Source organism: Trematomus bernacchii, unplaced genomic scaffold (genome assembly GCF_902827165.1).
Source record: "Trematomus bernacchii unplaced genomic scaffold, fTreBer1.1, whole genome shotgun sequence".
In the NCBI taxonomy this organism is placed as follows: Eukaryota; Metazoa; Chordata; class Actinopteri; order Perciformes; family Nototheniidae; genus Trematomus; species Trematomus bernacchii.
Window position 1 is genome coordinate 13,649,606 of NW_022987739.1, and position 25,955 is coordinate 13,675,560.

Below are 25,955 nucleotides of genomic sequence, written 5' to 3' on the forward strand. Positions count from 1 at the left end.
ATGTCTCTGAAGTGTTTGGCACCAAATACCAAACAGATCATGTCTGAGAGATATTTGGTTAAAAAGAACACAATACACAATGGTGCTCTCGGAGGAGATTCAGGTGATAAGGTGGGGGGGGGGGGTTACCTTGGTTGGTGATTGGCTAATGGTTACACAAACCAAAAATACATTATGACATCATAAAGTGGCCAAAATCTGATCAGCTCATTTTCAGACAGGTTTTTATATAAATGGATCAGGACAAAAAGTGAGTGAATCTTTTGTCCTGAAACTTTCAGAATCTCTTTACACAGAGGGGACACCTGTTGATGCATAGAAGGCATGAACAAGTGGATTTTGCAGGATAGGTCCCCTTTAGAGTATAAATACAAATCCGGAGATGTATAAGCATGAAACAGTATCATTTATTTTCAGTTCACAGTGCATACAGTTGTACCAAGTTACTCACCAATAGCACATTAGATTGACCTCAGTTTTTAAGACAGTTGTTTTCTCTGAAATGAGAACATGCAAGTGTGCACAGAATCAGAAAATCAGTTAATGGCATATCGAAGAGTTAATAATCATTACAATACCCAAAAAGAGACTGAAAAAAGGTTGCTGTAATATGGCACTACGATGACAACTTTTTCTTTTTCTTATCTTTGTGAGGTTGAGTGTTTTCACTCGATCAGTACCTCAGTTAACGCTGCTACACATCCGCCTACCACACTCCAATTTGTAATTTCAGGACCACTATTTATTTATTGATTACACAATTGTTTGCAGTGTTAGTTATCCTTAGTATTAACACATCTGCAGACATTGAAATGCAAATCACCGGACCTTTTTTTTTTTTTTATTACAATTAGTATTTCTTCCCACAAACCTCTACGGTTAGATTTGAAGTAGAAATGTTTTATCATACTTAAAATGCAAGGCAGATGGCTTGTAAGTCCACAACACCTATCGCAAGGCAAAATAAATGTATAGCGCGAGACCCAACGTTGTTTCCATCATTCTCAATTTGATTGAAGCTCTAAATACTGAAATAATAATTAATACCAACAGAATAGACTGTCAAAACAAATAACAACAAAGAGGTACATACATGCAGAAACAACAATGAGCATTGTACCGTTTACAAGCAAGCGCCAGTCTCTGCTGATTCTGATTAGAAGGGGTCAAAAGCTTTCCAACATGAATGGCTACACGGGACATTTGTTAATATTCTCTATTTTTTTCTTCCAAAAATAAAACATTCAAATATTAGGTGTCATTTTTTCTTTACAACGTACAACACCAATCATATATTATCCATGTAAAATAAACTCAAGCCAGCAAAAATACACATCTATTCAGTTGAAAATAAATGTTCCTCAATATAGAATCAACTCCTCGGAGTAATGTGTTTTTTTAAATAGAGTAAGCTCAGAACAAGTGTTTTAAAAAAAGGAATAAAATAAACACAAATGATACAAATAATCACTTAAAAGAACCATTCAAAGAAAATCTATTTAACAAAGAGAAAAATATCCCAAAGTAATTCAAAGATCTTCTATTAAATACAGGCGGGAAGATTCCCACCAGCCACCGCAGCAGAAACACTGGACTGCAGCCCAGATGGAAACAAAGACAGCTACAAACACACCGCTAGTACCCAAGTTCATTTAGCTCCGATTCTAAGGACAAAACCAGGTCTGTTTATCATATAAATAAAACAATCTAAATGTTCCTTACTTTGATAAAAGGTGGTCTGAAAACATTGCATACACCTTTCTATAATACTGTACCTCTTTCTAATGACACTGGGTGGTACTCTTACTGTATAAGGCACACCATACACACTTTCTGTCACCCTCAGCTCACACACAGTTAAATAGACTTTCATATTTATTTATTTACGGACACATGAGGCTTCCCCTACTGGAAACTAGATTGATTGTTATTATTTTTCAAGTAGAATTGTGCATTATAATGTCTGTTAAAGACAACTGACCTTTTTCTTTTGATAATTTGTAATATTTGCATAGTAAATATGTATTTTTTTTTTTAAAGTGTTTACAATGAGTAAGGCCAGTGCAGAGATTTTACTGGAGTCTGTTTTTTTTTTCCTCCTCCTTTTTGGAATTACTAGGACTGTTTCTTGGGCTTTTAGAAGCACGCCAAAGACTTTATGAGCAAATCGTTAACGCAGTGCAGCACTAAAAAAGCAGAGAAATAGCTACTATTAAACTGCCACACCGACTGGCGTCTGGCATAAATCAGAAGAACAACGAACCATAAATGTAATAATCCCTACACAAGCACATGAAAAAGCTTTTCTTCTTTCCTCCGGGTTTGTGGCGACGCAGAGAATGATGGGAACCCACAGTCTCTGGACGCAGCGTTCCTCTCCACAGGAGAGTCTCTTTCAGAAATACTTTCGACTCTGTACACATTACATCCATGTAGCTTCTCTCTGAGGAGAACCGTATTGCTTCATTACAGTACAATCTTCAACCACTGCTTTGCATTACAGTGTGTGACTCTAACCTCCGAGGGCAGAGATTGCATTTCCTCCTGCGAGCACAGAAAGGGAGACAGACCCAGAGAACACTATGGGATATGTCTGGTGACATTTTTCTAAATATATACTAATTATACGTTTACCTGTCCCAAACAAATGCATCTTTTACTCCTGTTTGAGTACCATTTTCTAAGAACTACAGTTCCCAGCTGTAAGGTGGAACTTAAACTACATATTTGTGTCCCTATTATTTTTCTTATTAGTACTGGTTTGGTATGGGAAATCAGTACACGGTGCATTGTAATTTGTTCCCAAAAATAAACACATAAATATATCACCAGCTGTATCCTTTAAAGTACACCTTTCTGACATCCACTCCAAACCACAGTAGCTTCGGAAAAAAATGGCCGCCATTTTTAAGGTGGACAGTGCAAGTCAGATGTGCTGCAAGGACTACAAGGCAGAAACTTAGGAACATGATGGTGAAGAAAGAAAAGGACATGGAGCATTGACACTGGTATTGTCAGATCATCCTCTTAAACTTTTGAGATCATTTCCTCCTCTTCAGAGAGATGTGTCCTGAGGAACACAGAGAGGTTTCTCCATCTCATTATCTGGAATGCTATTTGAAAACAGCAGCTTAAAGCACATTATATATATATATATTAACTATTCTATTATTCCAGAGAAATACAACTCTGTTTTAGTACTGCTACTGTAATGTTGCATTTAAGATCTAAGATTACAAAGTACCTGTATAGATTAAGACACCAGAGTATCAAAAACAAATCACATGTCCATTTAAGGCCTGGTGATATAAAACAGTTAGATTACACAGTGTTTCATTAACTCCAAAAGAAGAGTGGACTTTGTGTTTCAAATCCTGTCTCACTGTCGTTTTTGCTCAGTGATTTTAGTACCAGGTGGTCAAGGCTGAGTACAATTCTTAAATCTACAAGTGCAAATGTATCTTGATCACGTGAAATGTTTGGAACACAAAATAAAACAGACAATAATGTGACGAGGAGATATCGTCCCTTCATAATCCTCACAAAGTACTGAGAGTTTTCTTATTTCGTTCAAGTGAAGCTGGAACAATCCTCCATTGCCGGCTGGATTGTTGGGCCTTTTTCCCCGGAATTTGAATATAAATGTCGATTATTACAGACAGATATACTTTGATGAGCAGTAGACCCAACACTGGAGAAATGTCCTTCTTATCTAGTTTTAGATGTTTGTGTTACTTAGTGAGTGAATAAGGTGTATTTTCTTTAAACAAGTGAAAGAATCTCGCCGTACCTTGGCCTCAGTTTGTGTTTTTGAGGTGAGGTTCTCTAAGATAATTCACTAGTTGGAAGAAATTACAACTTTGTAAACTAACAAGTTGTTTTTGCTTTATCAGAGTATCCAATTCACTCAGAGGAAAAGTACCTAAATGGCATTGATAGTGAAAAATGTCACACTGTAGTGAGATTATCATAACTTGTTACATTGCAAATACATGCATTTTAAGTTGTTTTCTTTTCAAATGAAGTAGAGAACTTGTTTTTTTAAATAGTTTTTTTGGTTTGAAGTAAAAAAATCCATTTAAAAAACAAGTACACATTTATTGGTTGAAACAAGTTCTAATAGTCTTACTACAGTGGAGGGTTTTTCCACTTATATCAAGAAAGCAAGGCTCTATTTACACAGAAATGTCTTGAAAGAAGGGAAGGTGTGCAAATCATTTCTGCTCTGAGGCTGTTTGTGTCTGTACGACATCATATTTGTTCAGAATGTTTCCTGATAACTGAGTGTTGAGATAAAAAAGCTCTGAGACTGTGGCTAGTATTGTGGAAGTATTACAGTGGATAGATTTCAGTAGAACGTATGGCGTTTCACAGACAGAGGGTCTTTGAGGTCCCTACGCCTCGTCTGTGTTGTTGCTCTGCAGCGGGTGGGGGGTGTTGTTGCAGTGGACCTGGGACAGCTGCAGGCTGCTGTGGAGCACTGAGCCCAGGCAACACATGGAGTCAATCTCCTCCAGGAGGCCCTGATCCTGCACCACAGCCCCCTCCGAGCTTCTCCCCTGACCCAGGCACATGCCGAACCCCAGGAGCCCCTCCTTGGAGACCTCTTTCTCCCAGGGGATCTGCATGGCAGCGTGGCTGTGCCTGGACGGGCTGCCATCCTGCCGGCCCTTGCTGCCCTTCCTCTGGAGGGCCTTCTCCTGGTAGTACCTCACCGTCTCCTTGGACAGCACCTTCCTCCTCAGGATGCTGGTGGAGGCGCTCTGGTTCTGTCCCTGAAGAGGGTCCGCGTTGCCTTGGGGGTCTGAGACCGTCCGAGCCCGGGCCGCCAGCACAGGAGAAGAGTTCGGCTGAGAACCGGGTGCTGGAGAACTGTAGGTGTGTGTGAGGGAGGGAGATGGGGGTGTAACTCTGTGGGACAGGGAAGGCGAGTAGGAGTAGCGGTCTCCAGGCTGTCGCCCTGGAGGTAGAGGGTGGGGGTCCGAGTTGAGTTGGTTGGAGCTGTCTGCCTCCTGGAGCGGGAAGGTGGCTGTGATGGTGGGCACGGGGAGTTTCTTTGCCACCTTCAGGCTGCTCTTGTTGGGCTGGCGGCGGGGGGAGGGGGGGAGGTGTTTCCCGTGGACCGCACTGTCATCCTGGCCCATATTCCAGCCGCTCTGATCCCCACCCCCCCCACCGTCACTCTCATCTGCAGGAGGACATTCACTGGAAGGAGTGGGCTTGCTCTGGAACCGAAGAAACACAAACATAACATTAAACCAATAACTTCATGCAAATATTTGGTAGTTATAAAATACCTGTCCTCAATTTCCTTTACATCACCATTTAGCATTTTAATCTCAGACTCTTTTTGGTCTGTTAAATGTCAAAGAACAAATCAATGCTGCTTTATCAAAGTTAAAGGTGATTGTTTTTGGTAGTCCAAAACACAAAGAGATTCCATTTAATATGACAGGAGATATCTCCAAACTTGAGAGGCTATAGAGCATCTTCCGCCATTTTAGCATTTAAAATGACGATGAATAATAGATCATTTTTCTGGCAATCTGCTTATCATATAGTTTACTGATTGTTGCTGCTTTGGTACTGCCGACTGTCTGACACAGACAGATAGGTGTAACCCTCGGTCCGTCATCATACCAATCGCCTGGTTGAACCTCATCACTGACTTAGCTTATGTCAGTTGAAACAGAAACCTGTCAGATTGAACTCTTTAGTTGGGTTATTAAAGAAGTCTGTGATGGTCCTTCTTTGAAACTTTAGGTATGGGGTTGAAATGTACATATTTTTTAAAAAGAATTAGAGACTTTGAGATGTTTTTAAATGGTGGCTGTAGTACCCCCAGTTTTGGGACTGGGACTCAAATGCTGAATAGATATAACATAAAGAAAAGCTGTGAACCAAATATAAGTGAATTTAATTAATTTGAAATAACCCATTAAAAACCAAATATATTTTAAGACTGATGAAGCAAATGTCAGCCTCTGTGTATCCATTTGTCCTCAACCCTCAAGTGTCAACTTGAACTCTTTCTGTTAGACCTCTTTGTCCTCTTTCTTTAAGTCCTAAATGGTCAATAATAACATGTCCTCTCATAACTTTGTCTCCCTCCGTCTCTCTTCCTCACCGGGGTCTTGTAGTCCAAGTCGTCCATGGACCTGAAGAAGTCCAGGCTCTTGGCAGCGCTGAGTTTGCCTTGCTCTATTGTCGTGGTGTTCAGAGAGTCCAGGATCTCCTCCAGCAGGTTCATCTGTCCGGAGCGAGACGAGTCCATGTCCAGTTCCAGCGAGTAGGAGTCATCGCTATCCTCAATATATGAAGGGACGTCCCCGCTGTCCTCTGAGGAAATCCTGAGACAGAGAGAGGAGGTATTCAACTTTCATTCATAACATAACCATGTTTGAGAGCATCCACAGCAGAACTATGGTGGAATTCTTCATAAGATTGTATGTATAATTATCACTGAGGAAAATACTGTGATAACCAGTTCCTTTGAATAGAAGTAGTTACACTGCATGAGTGACATTATTCTGTTACTAAATATATCCACTTGGGGGCAGTATCACCATGAGTAAGAACTGTGCTTGGAAAAGTGGCTTTCATCCTGCTATCAGCTTTTCTTTAGTAAAACGAATCCGTCAGCCAGCAAAAGTTCCAATATCTTGACACACCCGACACCCAAACTTGAAACATTATGAAAGCGGCTTCAGTGCCAAAATGTAAAAGTAGGAGAACTCACTTGCTTGCACTGTCCAGCTCATCATCCTCGAGCCCGTAGCCAAGATCTCGAGGGCCCATGCCCATGCTCACGTGATACTTGTTGAAGTTTTGCTGTTAATGAGAACACAGCAAGAGGATGCATTGAGACACGAAGCATAACAAGATAAAACAATGTAAGCGGACCCAGGGGCGTCTCAGCTTAATGATAAACGGCTCCTGATGAACACCAAGTCTAAACGGGATATGGACTTCTGCTGAGGCTACAGCTTTTCAGAGAACGAAGCCCGATAGAGAAAAGATGCAGGTCTGTGTCTTGTTGGTCCCCAAAAGACCAGCTTATAATGAGCCTGAAACCTTCAAAGTTGAGACTAAATTTGTCAAATTTGGGTCTAGGGATAAAATCTTTAAAATCCTCTGCAGCATTTTATTAAACTCAGCATTACTGTAAATGCAAACTAAAAGCAACATGGGTAACCGCATTAATCATTTGCATTGCGACAGTGTTGCACGTGACTGTATTAGTTATTGCAGAGTGTTGAAGGATCAGTGTGTACTGTAGTTGTCTGACACACAGGGTTTAATAAGCCACCTGTGTACCATATTTAATGGGCGGGTTAAAGAAGAGACAGGAGCTTTACAGAGCAGGGCAGCACTCTCCCCATGGGAGCCCAAATCTGCCCCAGGCCACTTATTAACATGCCTTCCACTCTGACGCACATGTTCCTCTCTCTCTGCATGCCCATGTTCGCTTATGTTAACACTATCTCTCACTTTCCAATTTACACTCTTTGCATTTTGCCCAAATCCCTTCTCACATTTTGCTGCACACCTCCTGTGACTATGTTTACGGGAATATATGAAACTGTCCTTCAGTTCCAAAAGCACTTGAGGGGTACAGTAAGCAAGTTTTGTTTTAGCTCCACCTCTCTGACTTCTCTGCATTTTTCTCTGCAGACTCACGTAGCCACATTATCAAAGCCCCCCAAAAAATGCTCTTTACAATCCTAAAAGTGTGTGAGTGTGCTTAAGAAGTGAAGACTTTAGTGTGTGTGATGCTGCATTGTGGTTTTGGTAAAACGTGAATCAGAGACACAAAGGTGAAGAACAGGAAGAGGACAGTTAAAGAGCGTCAAAAAGAAGAAAAAAAAACACCAAACCAGAATAAGGAGATAAGGAATGAATTCAAAAGGAATGAAGGAAGTATTGAGAGGTGAGGAAAGACTCCTCAAAGCCCCTAAGAATGATGGGATAGGGGGAAGGTCGGGGCAGTATTGGACCCGTGAACCAAGCCGGTCTTGATTAGCCGCCGCAGTGCCAGCCAGACAGGCGGAATGTAACGTGTGGCTGGCCTGGCCTCATTTAGGGCCCGTGTTCGGCCAGGGAAGACATACACACCCACATATACACACTCGGTCACATACGCACCCTATTACAACAAGAAACACAAAGAGTTAAAGTGCCATTTTCTCCATAAAAGTCAGCGGAGGAGATGTGTGCAGTAGCCACTTAAGCCTCTCAGCCATCGAGCTAAACACGAACACATGTGGTGGCACTGCTGATTGGCCGAGCCGCTCGCCTTCCATGGTAGCTTGGAGCTATAATGAAAGACATTTCAGAGGGGCTCAGGCCTGGGATCCCTAAACAGCCTTTAATGGATTCCTGTGTCAGGGCAGTAAATCTGGGGCCAGGCCGATATGCCAGCCTGCCAAAGAGGGCCGACAGAGCGGAGATGCACCTGTGAGACACTAGGGGAGGGGGGGGGGGGTTTGGACACAAACAGTTACACACAAACACAACAAATATGCAACGTATGTACTGTTATTTAGACAGTTTAGAGGGCTGTGTTTAGGGAAGCAGGGCCTCTCTGTGTCTAGGTGTTTATTAAAGCAAGGTGAACCCAAACACAACCAGACACAGGTCATGAAGCCTGGCCCTCTGATCTCAGTTACCGCTTTGGTGCCGTCTACAAGAGGAAGTTCCATAGGGAGCAGTAAATGGATGGTACCTCACTTCACGGCTTTATCAATTTGTCATTCCCTCTCTTCACTGTGACCCTTAAGTGCAGCAGTTAAGATTAAACTATTTACAACCAAGCATTTTACGATAGTAGGAGTGGGTTTATCACACTTTTCTTTAAATCTATCAACCTTTTGCATCCATTTAACTTGTAATGTAAGGAACAAAGTCAGATTTAGTCACTTGAGGACAAGATATTGCTGCTCCTCAAAAGCTGTCAAAATCAACAGCATCACAACTACATTTAGATGAACTGTGTGTCAATGTAAGAACAACAAAAATATAGAAAGACTCTTCAAATGTAGATATTCACGATGAGATATTCTAAACCGGTGCGAACAGGTCCTGTGTTAAAACAGCTCTGCCTCCCCAGGCCTGGCAGGACGGGGGCAAGCATGAAATAGCAGAACAACAGATTATCATACTGTTTCTTCATTAGCTTCTTGCAGTCGGTTAAAGCGAAGGTGAAAATGAAAAAAATGTTTCTCCCCCATGCCTTCCTGTCTCCCTCCATCACTTTGCTTCAGTGACAGATGTCAACGTTTCTGTCTTCCTGGCTCTCGCTTCCATTCGTCTCCAGCACCTCGCCACAAGTGAGACCCAACAGATCGCAGAGAGCGAGTCAGGAGGAGGTACAGCGGGGGGGGGGGTCATGAAATAATTTCAACAATCAGGGTTTTTCACTCAAACTATCTCAATCAAGCATGTGCAAGAGGGTGAATATCCTCTTATGTTCCTTAAATCTGAACATTATTTTGTAATCTTTTTTACTTTAATACGAGTTCCTGGTGAAAGAATTACCTTTAATTTGGGCTTCAAATGTATATCACATCCACTAAACAAACCTTTACAGTGGTGGATTGTGGGCAAATGAGGGTAGAATTGTAAGCATGACTTACTTATCCTTTACTCTAACCCTTTAAACCCAGATATGAAATATATCTAAGGGGCCTTACATTTGATACAACAAATTACATTTAATTTCTGTGTTTATGAGGGGAAAATAGTCATCACCATTTGAGTAGCTGCATTTGGAGAAACAAACTTTCCTCTCCTCTTCTCTTCTTTCTCTGCATGACCGGTTTTGCAGAACAACCGTGGCTCTCTGTGACAGGGCCAAATGCGAGCAGGCTTTAATAGCCAGTCTAACATTATACATTTCATATGGTATTTCTGAGCGGGCACTGATCTCACAGCTTGGCAGTGAATGTAAAGAGACGCCGGTAAAATGCAAACAAACCTTGGGGAGAGGCAGAGCCTTTGCAGAAGTACGGCCAAGTCTGTTTAAGAGCTGCTCACTGAAGAAAAAACAGCGTTTGAGGCAAGATCCATTTCTCGTCTGTCCAACTGGCTGTTGCTGAAAGCCAACTTCCCTTTCGCTTAAAAAAGGAGCCATATAAAAGAAGGAAAATGTGCATTATGATCATTCTGTTGGACACTAAACTAAAGTCATTGAGTAAAATCGCCAGGTGTCTCTGTGAATGTGGCACTGCAGTACTGTGAAGCTGCCAGGAGATGGCACTTTGGTTTCAGCGTGAGAGCAGTGTGTCTCTGAAGTGAGGAGAAACTAAATGAAGTGGAGACTACATACCATACACATAATGATGTAGACACACACACACCACTATGGACGGAGCCACTGTACTTAAAGTTCTTTGTAATGTATCCTAACTTTTTATAATACAATATCTATCTACAATTTGAATCCTACAATAATTATATTGAGCTACTTACCATTAGCGATTACCTTAAAAAATATAATTATTATAAATGATATCACACACAAACTGCATGTTTTATAATCTACAGTTCATAAGTAGGTTGTGAAATAATTTATTGAATAATTATATCCGGAATATATAGATTTTGCATTTTTTCCACATAATAACTTTTTATTTCATGTAGTGAACATAATGCATACTTAATGTCTAATACTGCGCAAAACCTCAAGTTTAGTGTTATTGTATTTCAAATACATACTAGAACAAGTATGTTATACTATACTACTAATATACTAAAATCACATAAATGTAAATGTTTCCCCCGGTGTAACACAGACACTTCACAAGTCATGTGTACAGTGCACGTATGTGTCCACCGGCCGTGAACACATGAGCTATCTCCCACTGATAGAGCACACAGACACACACGCTGCAGCAGGTACACACTGAAGTATCTGTGTGACTTTGTTCCTCTGTTTTACATCTTCCTCAGCTCCCTGTGTCCCCCCCCCCCCCCCACCAGGTGAAGAGTCCAGAGCCTGGGGCTGTCATTGTCCATCTCTATGACCCTACCTCCACTCTCTCAACAGCTGTCATTCGGCTGTCTCCAACCTGAGGCTAACTGCTAAATGCATGCATGACTGTGTACATACAGCACCCAAAATCAAATACACGTACAAAAGAGCTGAGGTTCAGACACTTTCTCTTTGCAGATTCTCACAGCACAATACCACATTAAACACACACACCTGGTATACAGTTCTAAAAAAAACAGAGGAGGCAATCGCACGCAAAAGCATACAAGAGCCAGAACAATGGCTGTGTTTGTTGTATCAGACAAGGAGTCAGCAGTCCAATTCAGTCTTGTTTTTGTCAAACGGAAGGATTACTCCTACATTCTTAATCAACAAGCTCACCAAACACTGCGAATCACCCACATCGCCAGATACGGCTGAAATATGTAGGCAAAATGACAGCAGCACTTTTACTTTGGTACATGTGTTGGCTGATCAAATAGAATGTGAATTTCATAACTCTGATTATTTTTGCTATGATTAATTAAAGGAAGCTTCTCCAAGATCATTCATTTCATTTCAAGGACAGATATGGAGGGGTTTGCAAAAAAAAAGGAAAAAGAAGATGAATGATAAAAATGTATCAGGCTTTTTCTTTCATACAGGAAGATGGAATGCCTTTAATCACATCACATTTTGGGAGCGCCAGATGACAACATGTTTCTGATTTTATATTAGCAGGTAAATCAATGTTTGTTGGTCACTTAGTCAGAGGTATGGACGTGTGGAAAGGACTCAAGTTGGTTTTTGGACTTCATGTTCTATAGGTAAAGACACAACAGGTTGCTTTAAGTCTTAAAGACTAAAGTATACATATATATCTTATGGTAATGTGAGTTTACTTTAAATTATGCATACCACTTTGTTCAAAAAGCAAAAGCCTCACACTAGCTTCAATATACACACTGTTGCCAGTTAATGAGGCACACCTTCAGAATCTACCGTTCTGCCTTTAAGAATGTTATAATGTTCGGTATTTGTTGAACTTATTTGAGAGGTGCTAATTCAATTTGATGTAATTTTTTCCATGTTTTTGTGTGTCACTGCTGAATTATATTGCATTATTCTGAGAGGGGTTTGGAATTATCTGTCTACTCTCACTGATTTAAGAATCTGGTGGACATACAAAAAAAATATGTGAGTAGCAAAAGTTTACTCCTGAGCTAAATCTGAATGTCCTTGATGAATGATCCTTGTCGTCAATGTGTAGGTAGGGGTGTGTGTGTGTGTGTGTGTGTGTGTGTGTGTGTGTGTGTGTGTGTGTGTGTGTGTGTGTGTGTGTGTGTGTGTGTGTGTGTGTGTGTGTGTGGGCACGAAAGGCGGGGGAGGTATGAGGATAATGGTAGGTTTTCTATTTTTTTTTCATTTGACTTAACCTTTATTTAACCAGGTTAGTCCCACTGAGAGCAATTTCTCGTGCAATGAACACCCGGTCAAGACAGTTGTGGGCAGAGCACAGCATCAAGATTTCATAGGAAGCAATCTAAAAAAAGGAGGGACAACATAGATTGAAGGGAAAGAGGCGTACGGAAAAGAGAGAGTAAGAACAATAGCTATATTTTTCCGCCAACATTCTTTTGAACTAAGTAAAATGTGAATACAGTTTGCTTTAAACAGTCAGGTGAAAGTAAATAAATGGCTGGCATATTGTACCTGCATTTGAAAAAATTCTATGAAGAACCTTTAAAGAGTCTTTATTTACTGCCAAATATTTGTGCAGAGGTGTTTTATGAACAAAAACACATTATTCCTGAACTGGACATAAAAAAAACTTTGGGTGTTGTTTTTCAGCTTCCATTTTGAGTAATGCGCATTCAAATGAAATCAACCAAGCAAATATGACTAACGTGGAAATAACAACAACACATTGAAGCAGCCAACTATCTCCAGTAAAATGTACTGTTTTGAAGAGTTTCAATCTTTCAGGGGTCACTGCACACTGACAGGACATACATTATCAAGGCTCTTGGCTTCTCAATTTCCAGTCTTAGTTTCAGTTGACTTAAAATAAATCTTGGGATGTCAGAGTGCACTCTCCTCAGGGGGTTGGGTCTTTAATGTGTAAGGGTCCTCGTAATATACTAATACACCTGGGTTATAAAGTATAAATAATGCAAAAAGGCAAAGTGAAAAGAGGAGAATGGGAATAGCAGCTGAAAAGAAACTGATGGACGACACTGTAAGTATAGACCTATATATATATATATATATTTATATACAAACACAAACACACACATAACCAGTGCTGTCCTGCGTGTCCCCCCTCCAGTGGTCTCCAGGGACCCGTTACTGTGGCAATGAACAGGCCTCAATGGTGGGGACAGGGGTGTGAGAGTGTGTATATCCTGAATACGGCATATGTGCGTGTTTGTGAGTGTGTGTGCACATCAATTGCATGTTAACGGTTAATCTTTGTGTGTTGTGTTGGCCAGTCTTTGTATGTGCACTAGCTGGAGGAGGGGGGGGGGGGGGGGGGGGGGGGTGTCCGAGGAGGCCTTTAGAAAAATCCCTAATTGCCGTTCCTCTCCTCTCCCCCGGCCGTCACACCTTCCTCCGCGCTAAGACTTTCCAGCCTCATCACACACAGGAAACACAACGCTAATTAGAGACAGCACAAACCTCTCCTAATCACACTCTTACATGACTGTGACCAAAAAATGTCAGTGTGTGCATGCAGGCATGTTTTTTTGTGTTTTGTTTATTAGACAGAATTGGAAGTCCACTTGGCATTTTCTTATTTAGCAATAAGCAGTGGAAAAGTTCCAGCTGTGAGTCACAGATATAAATATACAGTATGGTGGGATATCTAACCAGTAACTCAGGCTGTATGTGTTAAACACTGTACAGAAGTGTGCATTTTTAATTACATTAAACTAAGCTTCCTACTTCAAGAGCTATATGTGACATTGCTACATTCACACTCCTTCTCATTTTCTCTCTTGATACATTTATTGATGAATGTGTATTTTGTGAGCGTGCATGTGCTTGCAAGTTGTATGCCAGCTCTGCACACAACAAAGACAAAAAAACGTGCGATCCACTTATGGTGCACAGGCAAATTCTTCAGAGGAAATGCTGACCAGCAGATGAGCTGCTTCTACTGTCCGTGCTGTTCAGAGGAAAATACTGAATGTACAACATGAGTGCAAAAAAAAATGCTTATCATTACGTTTGGCACCCCGACAAACTACTGTACTTCCAAGAGTGGATACAAGAGAAAGAAAGTCGAAGGAGGAAAATAGAGAGAAGGATGAAGATTTTTTTTTTAAAGTGATGGGGAGAGGAAGAGAGGAAGAAATGTGGAAAGAAGGAGCACAGAAGTGGAACACTGCATCCATGTCGGTCAAGTGAAAACTGAGCTCTGGTATGATCAGCCAGGGTACATGTAGTTAACTCATTGTGTGTGTGTGTGTGTGTGTGTGTGTGTGTGTGTGTGTGTGTGTGTGTGTGTGTGTCATACCCGTCTCATCTTCTGCAGTCTCCTTGGAGACAGGCTCTTGGTGCTGGTGGGAGACCCCGCACAGACCATCACCCCCTCTTCTTCTTCTTCCTGAGAGAGCATCAGTAAATGTAAATCATATATGACTGGAGTGGTAAGTGAACCAAACTAACTAAAATATGAGCTACATGGAGAATAATGTGTTTTTTCATTGAATGTGATACATATAATGATATATTGAACTAAAGCAATAATGCTCTTTGTCCAGTTTGTTTTTATTTCTCAGTGACATTTGTAAACGATGATAGAATCAGACGCTTTCTACACACGCTGTCCTGTTATTGCCAGTCATGCACCAAATCTGCTGCTAAACATGTTCACATACAAATGCACCATTTACATGTGTTTGAGTGACATTTGATAAAAACTACTGTGCCCTGCTGATTTATAAAATAGTTGAGACTTATATATAGCAAACAAAGTATATATTCCCATGACCCTTCTTTAAAGATTTCTGTCTTCAGTAGGAACAAATGTGTTTGTGTCTAAAAGCCAAGGACATGTTACTGCAATTGGAAAAATTAAGAGAAGAAGTAACATATTGTTGCTTATTGTATCTTTTTTTTTTAATAGCAGATGTATTTAATATCACCAGCCGTATCCTTTAAAACATTCCCTACAAGGTTATACCAATTATATTCAAGGTAACCACCAGTGATGAGTTTAACTTCAATATGTTTGTGCATTGATGTCCTTGTGTCGACATCTGTGGCTGTCAGCTGAATAAATGCACTGCAGATTAAAAGTGTGAAAGTCAAATTAATTCATTTGTGTATTTGGGTATGAATTCATGAGCGCACAGGAAATCTGTTTAACTTCAAATCTAATAGATTTCAACACCTCTATTTGCCACTGTGTGTGTGTGTGTGTGTGTGTGTGTGTGCTCTTGGTGTTCATCATCAGTGCCCTCTCTGCAGTCTCCCACTGACAGATCAAACTGCTATTGCCTTATCAAATTCTTCAGGCTTATGGAAACATACACCTCGTTACATTAGCTTTGAGGAAATCACAGGCTCACTGATGAAATATGCAGACAATAAAAGAGAAAGAGGGGCCGGGGCTCCGATGACATGACAGGCCATAGCCAGAGGGGCGTTGGTTAAAAATGTACAGCCCTGAACAAAGCGCTAAGCAGGCTTCAACAGTCATTAAAGGACCCAGCGTCAAAATCACACACTCCATGTAAAGCAGCCTTCCTGTCTGTTTCTATGAGGGGGGTGTGTGTCTACTGTATCTGTAGCACACGCATGTTTCTGCGAGCGTGTGCACGTGTGACAGAGAGGTGTGAGGGTCCGTGCTGCTCACCCTCGCTTTAAGTCGGCCCTTAAAGTCCCGGATGCCCCTCTTGGCATGACTCTTGGCCTTGGAGGGGAAAAACAACACACACATTGGCGGATTACTAATCAACACATGTTGCATTAACATTCTGCTCTGGTTTCATGTAACATCAAGAAATGCTTTGATCCCTGTGGCAAAAACACGGAGACAAAAGGCTGGATGAGAGAGCCTCGCACACTAACAGGAGGCGAAAACATGAAAGGGCACCCTGACCACCTATTGTACATCACGTAACGGCAAGCTCATCAAACACACACCAGTCAGGAACAATGCTCCCATTCCCTCCACTGTCAATTCCAAAACAGAAGTCAATTTGACGTTTATTCATGCACACCGATTAATTTTCACAAAACAACCTGGGAAACGTCATTTAAGTTTATCAGGACTATTTCAGAGGAAGACTTTGATGTTTCAAGGTGCCGTAGATATACATGAACAGTGCTTTAAACAACATGAAATCAACGTTTTGCATGAGAACGTACTTTAGTCACAGCTGTGTTGAGGAGTGCTCCTCCTCTCTGTAATAGACACAGAAATGCATTAGTCAGTCACTTGAGAGGCGTTTTGGGTGAGTTTCCACACATATACACACATTCAAATGTTATTAGATTAAACATTTATTTATGCACACAGCATGAAATCACATCGTTATCTTATCAAATTTCAACATAAATTACTCGGAGCAAGTTGAAATGCTTTGACAATCATTTGATTATTTGATGTGATTTCTGCATGCATTTGTCATACTGTGATGTACAGTACACTCGGTACAAAATCACTCAGAGAAAGGACTAATTGTTGAAATCACACACAACCAAAACTGTTACAATATTATTGTAATGAAAGTGCAGTATTACAAATGGTGACAACAAGCATAGGATCATATAGCTGAGCCATTATAACAGCATGATTCAAAGCATTCAGGAGGGGATGTGTGTGATTGATTTCTTCTTTCAGTTGTGCAGACTGACATTATGGCGCCCAATATCTTTCTGCGCCTGTCTTCTTTTCTTTCTCTCTCTCACACAGAGTTGCTGCATCTCTCCTTTGGCGTCTCACTCTTTTTGTCTGTTTGGTCTTTAGTGTAAGCACAAAGCGTCGGCTAAACGGCTAAACAGAGTAAATGGCAGACAGCGTTTCAGAAGTCGGCAGAGGGAGAGGAGGAGTGAGGCCGAGGTGAAGGCCCCTCGTATAGATCCCTGTCAGTCAGGAAATGTGAACTTTAACAAACCTTTGAAGAGCACTCTAGAGAACTAATTCAGCCTTAGCTGACGGCGTGGGGAGAGAGGGAGGGTGAGGGAGAGATAGTCAGTGAGAGAGAGAGATGGGGGGGGGGGGCCGTGACAGAGATGAAAAGAGGGAGAGGAAGATAAAGAGAGAGATAGGGGAAGAAAAGGAGAGGAGGAAAGAGACAGGAGATGAAGAAGGAGGGAGAGATCTATGTTCTTGGGTCGGTTCAGCGGAGTAACGCCTGTGTTTGCTGCCAGATCAACATGTCATGTCGGAGGACGTCTTGTCACGTCAAATCACTTCTGTCTCCCTGTCTGTCTCCCCCCCTGTCTGTCTCCACTGTCCTGCTGCACGCGCCGCTTCACACACCAAACTGCACTCGAGCTGGATCTGTACATCCAGGCAGCCCCCCCCCCCCCCTCCCCCCTCATTCCAAAGGCAACACCAGGACTTCAAAAACTGAGTTGTGTCAATCACACCTACAATTAAATTTACCTCGGGATTGAAATGAGAGAAACATAAAAACAGCCATAGATAAAAGCATTTTGGTGTGATGTGCAGGACATTCTGCGATTACCTTCACAGTGTGCATCCATTGCTGGTAAGACCTTGAATTACCTGGAGGGGAGTATAAAACAATGAGAATATGAATGAATCATTTCACAGACTATAGCATTGTTTTAACATTGCAGAGCAAAAGTGTGTATATCACACTGTCTCACAACTACACACACTACAATATTAAACATCTTAAAACATCTCTGACAAAAGTATTTCTGTGTTGACATAACAGGACAGCATCAGGAAACAATGAGTTGATAAAGATAATTATATAATACATGTTGTGCCATTATTCCTTTTCCCTTAAGTCTCTTTTGTCATAAAGAAAAAGATACAAATATTTACTGAGACTTAAAAAATATGATTAGTAACTGGATGAAAAGTACTTGAAAGGGCAAAAAGAGGAGGCTTTTCTATGTTGTCCAAGGCTATTAAATGTTTCGGGAATAGAATTAAAGATGACAGTGTGGGTTTGGTTGAGGATCAGAGCTGATGAACCCAATAATATGACGGATGTTATACAGATGCTATTTCCGTTTTCTTGTCTGTAAAAACAACTTCAACCTGAAGTGCAGTAATCACAATGATATAATTTGTCTGAGCGTTCCTATGGGAGTTCAACCGTCTGATGTCTGGATCACAAACTGAACATTTAATAATGTTCCATCCTGCCAAAACTGTATTAGTTCTTCTTCTTTTGCCACATTCAATTAGATTTACAACGTTCGGTCTAATAAAACAATGTTTTCATCAGATGACAAGATGTCAAGATGCAAGTCAAATATTAAAAATGAACCAATTCCACCATGAGGGGATATTTAAATGTCTTTAAGTGACTTTAAGGCATAATGTTAACATTTGATTCAATAATTATTAAATTGGGCACAGGCATGTTCATGAAAAGATAAACATCCAACAAACTAAAACATAAGGAGTTCAGAAACAGATGTTAAAATAAAATGTACACAAACACTAGAGTTTGTGTACATTTTATTTTAACATCTGACTAGACTATAAAATATTCTTTCTGTGGCCATCTTTTTAATCAGTTTATACTGGTTTCAACCAGTTCATCATGAGTTTGTAAAGACAGATGAATTGTATTAAGGCAGTTAAGGTGCTTAGTGCCTTTTCTTTAAAGATTTCTCCTAGTTTTGTTCACCGCTTTTAAATCTTACTTTAGCACAATAACTACGGCCTTTAACATAAAATATGGCAAATAAATATAATGTGACTAATTGATAGACACGTCTAGCACTACTCACTTCCACAGAAGCCCCCCTCTGTGATCTCTTCTTCAAACACGTCCGAGAAGCCGCGGCCTGCGTTCAATTTGGCCAGCCGTCCGTCGATGAACTACAACCATAAATAACAATGTGCTTATTAAAGACGGGAGGATGGGGGGGGGGGGGGGGGGGGGGGTGAGTGGACACACTTAGACAGATAGAAAACACATACACAGATTCAAACACTCAGGCCACAGTGGGGTGTTATTAATCCTACCTGACAGAAACTACAACCCAAGATTAGGTGGCTTGAAGGTAATATGGATTTGTTAATGTGGAGCAGGTGAGGGATTAGGGCAGCAGACTACATGCTGCACACTGTCTGAGACATGAGGAAGTTTCATTTCCTCTCTTTGTAACATGGAGCGCATTAAACTCCATGTCATAAATATGGACCCAACAGCCAAGAAAGCTACACATTTCATGAGCACAGTCACAAACTCGTGTAAAAAGTTAAGCTAGTACAAGCGGTCACGCACATAAGCCTTAATATTTGTAATTAGCACAATTCAAAAATCAACAGCAGTTAAATGAAGAACACTAAAGCATGAAAAGTAGTTTTGAGTGTTTCAAAACCAAATAAGGGAAAATCTGGACAAATTAAAAACTAAATAAAGTTGTTAAATAGTTTTTAACAATGTTTTAAATCATTTTGGCACGTGACATTTTGGCCCTGTTGCAGCCTCCGATCAATGTACAGGTTTACTTATGTCACTGGCAGTTGTATTGTTGTTTTTGCAAGTAAAACATCTAACTGTACATCATCCTTCTTAACACAGAACATGAAGAAAACCGTTAAAACAATTATGTGAATGTAGATCACTCAGTCACACATATGCAACACTGTTTTCTATTAGCTAAATCCAACCACTTTGACCCCAGAGTTCCTGTTAGTTTCCTGTCCCATCGCTTATGATATCAGCAAATAACAGAGTGGATACAACACATTGCAGTGAAATCCTTGGGCTTATCTCGGCAAGATTCTGGCATAACAAAACAAAAAAAACAGCAGCTGCAACATCATACCTTTCTTTCATTATCTAGTTGTGGGGCCAAGGCCTGCAGATGTGCTGGAAAAACAACTTTCTACCAGTTTGTGCGTAGATTTTTTATAAATCAGTGTTCAACCCTTAACTTTATCTATCTTTCAAACCTCATCAGAGTTTATTTGTGTAAAAATAGAATGGAAAAGTAGCTTACAATTAGCAATTGTATCATTCAAAGATAAGACTATATAAAAAGAATTTGGATTTAAGGTTAAATATATTTTCTTGAGTGATGATTACATTACTAACCAATCAACACCTCCTACCTTTCAGGCAGGCTGTTGCAATTTCAAGAACAACAACAAAGGCTACACTATTCTTTTTAACAACATATTGTAAGAGAATAACTGCAGTAATCCTACTCCCACCTCTGCGCCTGTGTCCAGAGTACAACAACAGTGTTTTAGGGCGCGTGTCCTCAGGGACAGAATGCTAACTAGCGAGCGACACGGCCACCCGCTCGTCTGGTCAGAAGAGCCACAGACTCATCATTAGATCATTTTAATGAGAGGTGAGACTGCAGGTTTCACCCACTGCTCCGCTACTTGGCTGGCCTAATTAGTGCAGATAATCAACCCGAATCATCACCCAGCCAAAGCCTCCACTTATCTCCCCCCCCCCCCCCCTCACACACCCCAGCCAGATTACCTGCCTCACTGTGGGCCTTAATTGGACATTACTCAACAATGGCAGACTGTGATCACCACACACCCTCAACCACACAACAAACCAATACATTAAAAAAAACACTTGCACATGTGCACCTACACAAACACAACACAAAGGCTAATTGGCTTTGTTAAGAGAGGGAGACCCAAATAAAGAAGCTCTTTTAAAAAGAGATACATTTTAGGGTAGGGCCACATCAGGGCAGCACACTTTAAAAGACAATTTTATAATTAAACACACATTTTTTACTTTTTACCAAACAAACTACAAATAAATATGGTGAATTCTGCTCTCCACATGTCTACATGTCATCTTGTTTCCTGTTGCAGACGGGGAGAGTTATTCCATCTGGCTCCCAGGGCAGTGACTCACTCTCCGCTCGGTCACAGTGGTCGACATTTATTTAAACTGTGGAATTGCTGAGCCAGAAATTGGGATTAGGACTCTCCAGGGGTTCATTTACAGAGACATACACGGAGAGCCTAAACGCAATGTTATTTCTGCGATTTGGAATTTCAGCTTGGAAATTCAAATTTGGTCACAAGGAAGGAGGCCAGAAGAGAAAGTGGGAACCAGTATTGCTGCTTTAAAGGCTGAGATGCACAAACTAATATAAAGCAAAATATACTTCTTTACAGTATAAATATTATCCCTTAAGCAGTTCATAACTATCAAAACACACCTACAGTACATGCCACATAAACACACATAAGAAGAATGTTAATTAGTTGTTGAAAAATGTATTCTCTATTTAAAAAAAATAGCTTTCTTTACAGTAAAGGTTTTTGTAGGCATCATCTATCAGCCATTGGCAATAGTGACTTTTACAACCCATAGCACGGATACGGAGGTGTACATGCATCTGTCCCATTTATTAAAACTATTCAGTGGAAAGCTTGAGATATGAAGTCTTGTGAACTGGAGGGGATAGAGCAACTACACGATCAGATTTTAAATCAGATAATTTGGTTTTACAAGGACACACCTTTCCAGCTTTCAATAAATGGCTCGGCAATTGCATTCATAACACGGAGAATGACGGATGATTATTGATTGATGGGATGCACATTGTCTACAAAGGCTCCTGGCAGTAAATCATCAGACTGCAAGTCCCCCCAAAGACTCAATAAAACTGTGTAAGACTTAGTTTTGTCAATAAGAGGAAGAGACTTCATTGAATCAGTCTCTGCTAGCACACAAACGTGAACGACAGTGTGTGTGTGTGTGTGTGTGTGTGTGTGTGTGTGTGTGTGTGTGTGTGTGTGTGTGTGTGTGTGTGTGAGTGTGTAGGAGCTGCGGATGGTTGATAGGAAGCAGGTTAATGTCGACAGGCTTTCCCCCGCATTCTTTTAGAAGACATCTCCCACTTGTTCTGTTCTGAACAGAGACGGGCTGGTGGACCGAGCACACAGGAAACTGGAACAGAACAAAAGTGTGTAAGAAGGTGAAACTGTGACATTCTAAGAGGTGTGTATGTGTTGATATTTATTTAGGGTTGGCTTGGTGTCTATATTTCATAGAGGCAACAGATAAAGGGACCATTGTTTCTGCTTTTTGCTCCCTAAGCACACAACTCAAATGCACTCAGCATTTACAATTTTGTTATTAAGAAGGTGTTTAGCAAATCATTGGTTACAATTATAGATGTTAACAGGGGTTGAATGTAATTGATAGCCTTTAATGACATATGACAGCACACAATAGTCTCTCTGTCCACTTTGCTATTCAGCTCCAGAAGTATTACTAATGTTTTGCTGAATTTGCATGTTACCTCTATAAAACTGGAATTACTTGTGAAGCAAAAGAGCTGCTTTACAAGGAATGAAAACAAAATCACCTGTAGAAAAGCAATTTCCTGCTGAAACGGTAACACCTCAAACTCAGGTAACACCTCGGCATTATGCGTGTGTGCTTCGCCTTGTGTGTGTAATGTGTGTTGTGGTCCACCAATTGCAATAATATGGTTTCAATTTGGCTCAAGTTTGACCCATTATCGTTGACATATAGGCGACAGTGACAAATCCCACACTTTAAATGCCATTCTGCGCAAGTGAATATTTGATATATATAATTAAATACAATATATTAGTTGTTTTTTCTGTCTATTCCCATGCTAATGATTAGCTGCTTGATAATTGAGCAACACAACCTGTTTGCTTACACTATCCTCTGTCAACAGTCCCACTGGGGAATAATGCATTAATTGTTTCCTTTAGCTGGAATTTAGAGGGGGGGAAAAGCAGGTTCACTAAATAAATGAAAGTTTAAAGGTCTGCCTCTGTAAAAAGTGAATCCCTGCTCCTATTGTTAATGACATATTTTATCAATTGTAATTACATTCCAAAATACAAAGCAGCAAAAGTCTATTACTCAATATATTTTTGCAAAATGCTCTATATGTTTAATTTTTGGAGGGGGGGGCTCAAATAGGAGAGAGGTCCTACTTATGGCTATAAAAAAATGTGGGATATTCTGATAATGAAGACAATATATTTAGGTGCATAATAGGATTGTCCCGGTCCCAGTTTAAGATAAGATAAAATAAGATGGACCTTTATTCATTCCCATGGGAAAGTGTTAGCAGCAACAGAGATTAATTAAATTAAAGATACAATTACAATTCAAACTTAAAAATGATATACAGGTAAGTAGCTGTTTGTTTAGTTATGTATGTACAAATGTATGTGTGCATGTTGGTGGTCACGCACGTTTGCGAGCGGATGTGGGTCATGGCCACAGCAGAGCTCGGGCGTACCGCTGGCCTCCCTCACTTAGCCGAAAGAGGAGTGGAGGAGATAAGCTCACCCCATCCCCCGTGCTGGAGAGGAGGAGGAGGAGATAAGGGTTTGTTTCCCAATGCTACCGCGGAGGCATGAGCCAGCCGGGGAGGATGCTTTGAACTGCTGCGCGCTATCTGCTCGGCCTGGGAAAATTATAGACGGGGCAGAGTGTCCGGAGAAACAAAAGACTGATTGAGGGCTGCTGTGCTGTAACTCTCGGGGGTAAATCACACTACTATCACGGGTCAGAGAGCACAAAGAAAAATTCAATTGGTGAGAGAAAAAAAATTCGAAGCCAGAGGTGTCCTTCCACTCGGCTCAGGCTCAGTTAAGTTTTACTGAAGGGATAAGGGGTGGAGGACATATTAAGTATACATGGGAGAAGTGATTTGAAGGGAAACTCATGTAAACACACATGAATAAAGGATATGTGGTCGCACACACACGCACACATTCACTCCAGGTTGAAATTAGAGCCACATATTATTGCTTTTACAGGCTTATGCATACAGGTCGAGACAGAATATAACTTTAAAATGGTGTTATACAGTAAAAAATACATTTACCACGTATGAGTAATCGTGGTGATTTTTGTACTGCAGGCAAAATTGAGCAAACGGAACATTAAGACATGTTCAAGAGTGTTTTGAGAGATATCCGCAGTGAAAAGTTTCAAGGGGTCAATATCTGTCTATAATCCAAGGCCTCTCTCTTTGCCTTTTCTCTTCACTTTAAGAAACTGAACTGTCAAAATGCTAAAGGCATTACCCAGTTGAGCGTTTGATCAGCCCGTATTGGTGGGAGACAACTGTCAAAATGAAAATGTTCACCACTCTAAATACAAAATCTGCAGAAAGAAATGAAGAACAATGAATGAACATTGCTGGGAGAAGACACAGAACAGATCCGCACACAGTCTTTATATTTTCCTGCTTGCCTTTAGATAAAGGAAAAAGTTGAGCATCTGTCAATGTTACCATGTAGATGACAGCAGATTTTATAATAATGATCTAAGGATGAGAAATTGACGCATTCTTTATCTACCAAATAATTTACATTGAATTCAGTCCACAGGCTGTTTCAGGAGAAAGAGAAAGTCAAGTTAAATTTAGTTAAAGTGGACCTATCATGCTATATTTGAATAATATATTGTAGGGCCATACCTATATAAAACATGTCTGTGAAGTTTTTTTTTCAAAATACCAAACAGATCATGCATTTTAGCCATGCCTCATTTCGCTCCATTTGCTCTTTTCCAGCCCTGTTTTTGCAAGGGCTGATTCTGTGAGAAGTCTTCTTCGCTGCTTTTGTGGCAGACTACAGCGCCACTTACAGGCCTGGCATATGTACTACAGCGTCTCCAGCGCTTTCGAGCGGCAATGGCCGTGGCCCAACCCCCCATTCCCCTGATAGGTGGAGAGTTGCCCATATAGGCGGAGCTCCCCGTTTCTGACGTCAGAACAATTTCAAATCTGTATCAGCTCCGTTGCAGCCCCGTTTTTAGAGATTTGGGTATGGAGGAAAAGAGAGAGGGTTGTGTTTTCTGACACTTGGTGAGTTCCCTGACACACCGGGGACACATATTCATGTATAAAAGACGTACAAAAGTGTATTTTGCATGATAGGTCCCCTTTAAGTTGCTTAACAGTCCGTTCACAATATAAGCATTTGGCCTTTGTGTCTCCTTGAGATGTGTTATGTTCTTTTGGGACTCTTCCTTCTTTTTTCTTGTGAAACAATTTTATTTCCTTGAAAGGTGCTATACTTAATGAACATTCTATTATTATCATTATTTAATTAATGTAAATTACCTCACATAGTACTTTTAATGCTGACACACACACACACACACACACACACACACACACACACACACACACACACAACACACACACACACACAACACACACACACACACACACACACACACACACACACACACCAACACACACACAACACACACACACACACACACACACACACACACACACACACACACACACACACACACACACACACACACACACACACACACACACACACACACACACACACACACACACACACACACACACACACACACACACACACACACACACACACACACCCACACCACCACACCACACACCACCCCACACACACACACACACCCTGTTTGAAGAGCTGCAGGTTGACGGCCATGGACAGGAAGTTTTTCATGGTGCTGGATCGATGGTTCGCAAAACTCTCCTCACAGAAAGTGATGGGCTCCCCCTGAGAAGGACACAGTCACATTATTGGTAGAAATGGTAATAAATAATAATAATAATTCATTTGGCTCTTTTTTTTTGTACCAATCTGTTGTCCAACACTTTTACATTTTTCAGAAAATGAGCATGTGGTGCTTTGAAATGCAGGGGGGGCAAATAAACAATATGGTTTGTAATGTGATTCAAAGCACTAATACAAACCAATCTTCCTTTATCATTATGCATTGTAAAAAGTATTTTAAAAACCAGTATTTCAATTGATTTA

The 25,955-nt window shown here is 40.8% G+C and overlaps 1 protein-coding gene across 2 annotated transcripts in view; it reads right to left on the bottom strand.

The window, feature by feature from the left end:
* Positions 1-387: 387 nt before the first annotated feature.
* Positions 388-25,955, bottom strand: part of dennd1b (DENN/MADD domain containing 1B) — a 106,587-nt gene continuing 81,019 nt past the window's right edge. For both annotated transcript variants that reach the window (XM_034146753.1, XM_034146752.1), the window contains 9 exons: positions 25,593-25,694; positions 18,926-19,016; positions 17,677-17,717; positions 16,352-16,387; positions 15,837-15,893; positions 14,493-14,582; positions 6,740-6,831; positions 6,128-6,350; positions 388-5,225 (listed from right to left, as the gene is read on the bottom strand). In XM_034146753.1, the coding sequence (XP_034002644.1) occupies positions 4,395-5,225; positions 6,128-6,350; positions 6,740-6,831; positions 14,493-14,582; positions 15,837-15,893; positions 16,352-16,387; positions 17,677-17,717; positions 18,926-19,016; positions 25,593-25,694 (1,563 nt within the window). In that variant the 3' untranslated portion in view covers positions 388-4,394. The remainder of the gene's footprint in view (positions 5,226-6,127; positions 6,351-6,739; positions 6,832-14,492; positions 14,583-15,836; positions 15,894-16,351; positions 16,388-17,676; positions 17,718-18,925; positions 19,017-25,592; positions 25,695-25,955) is intronic.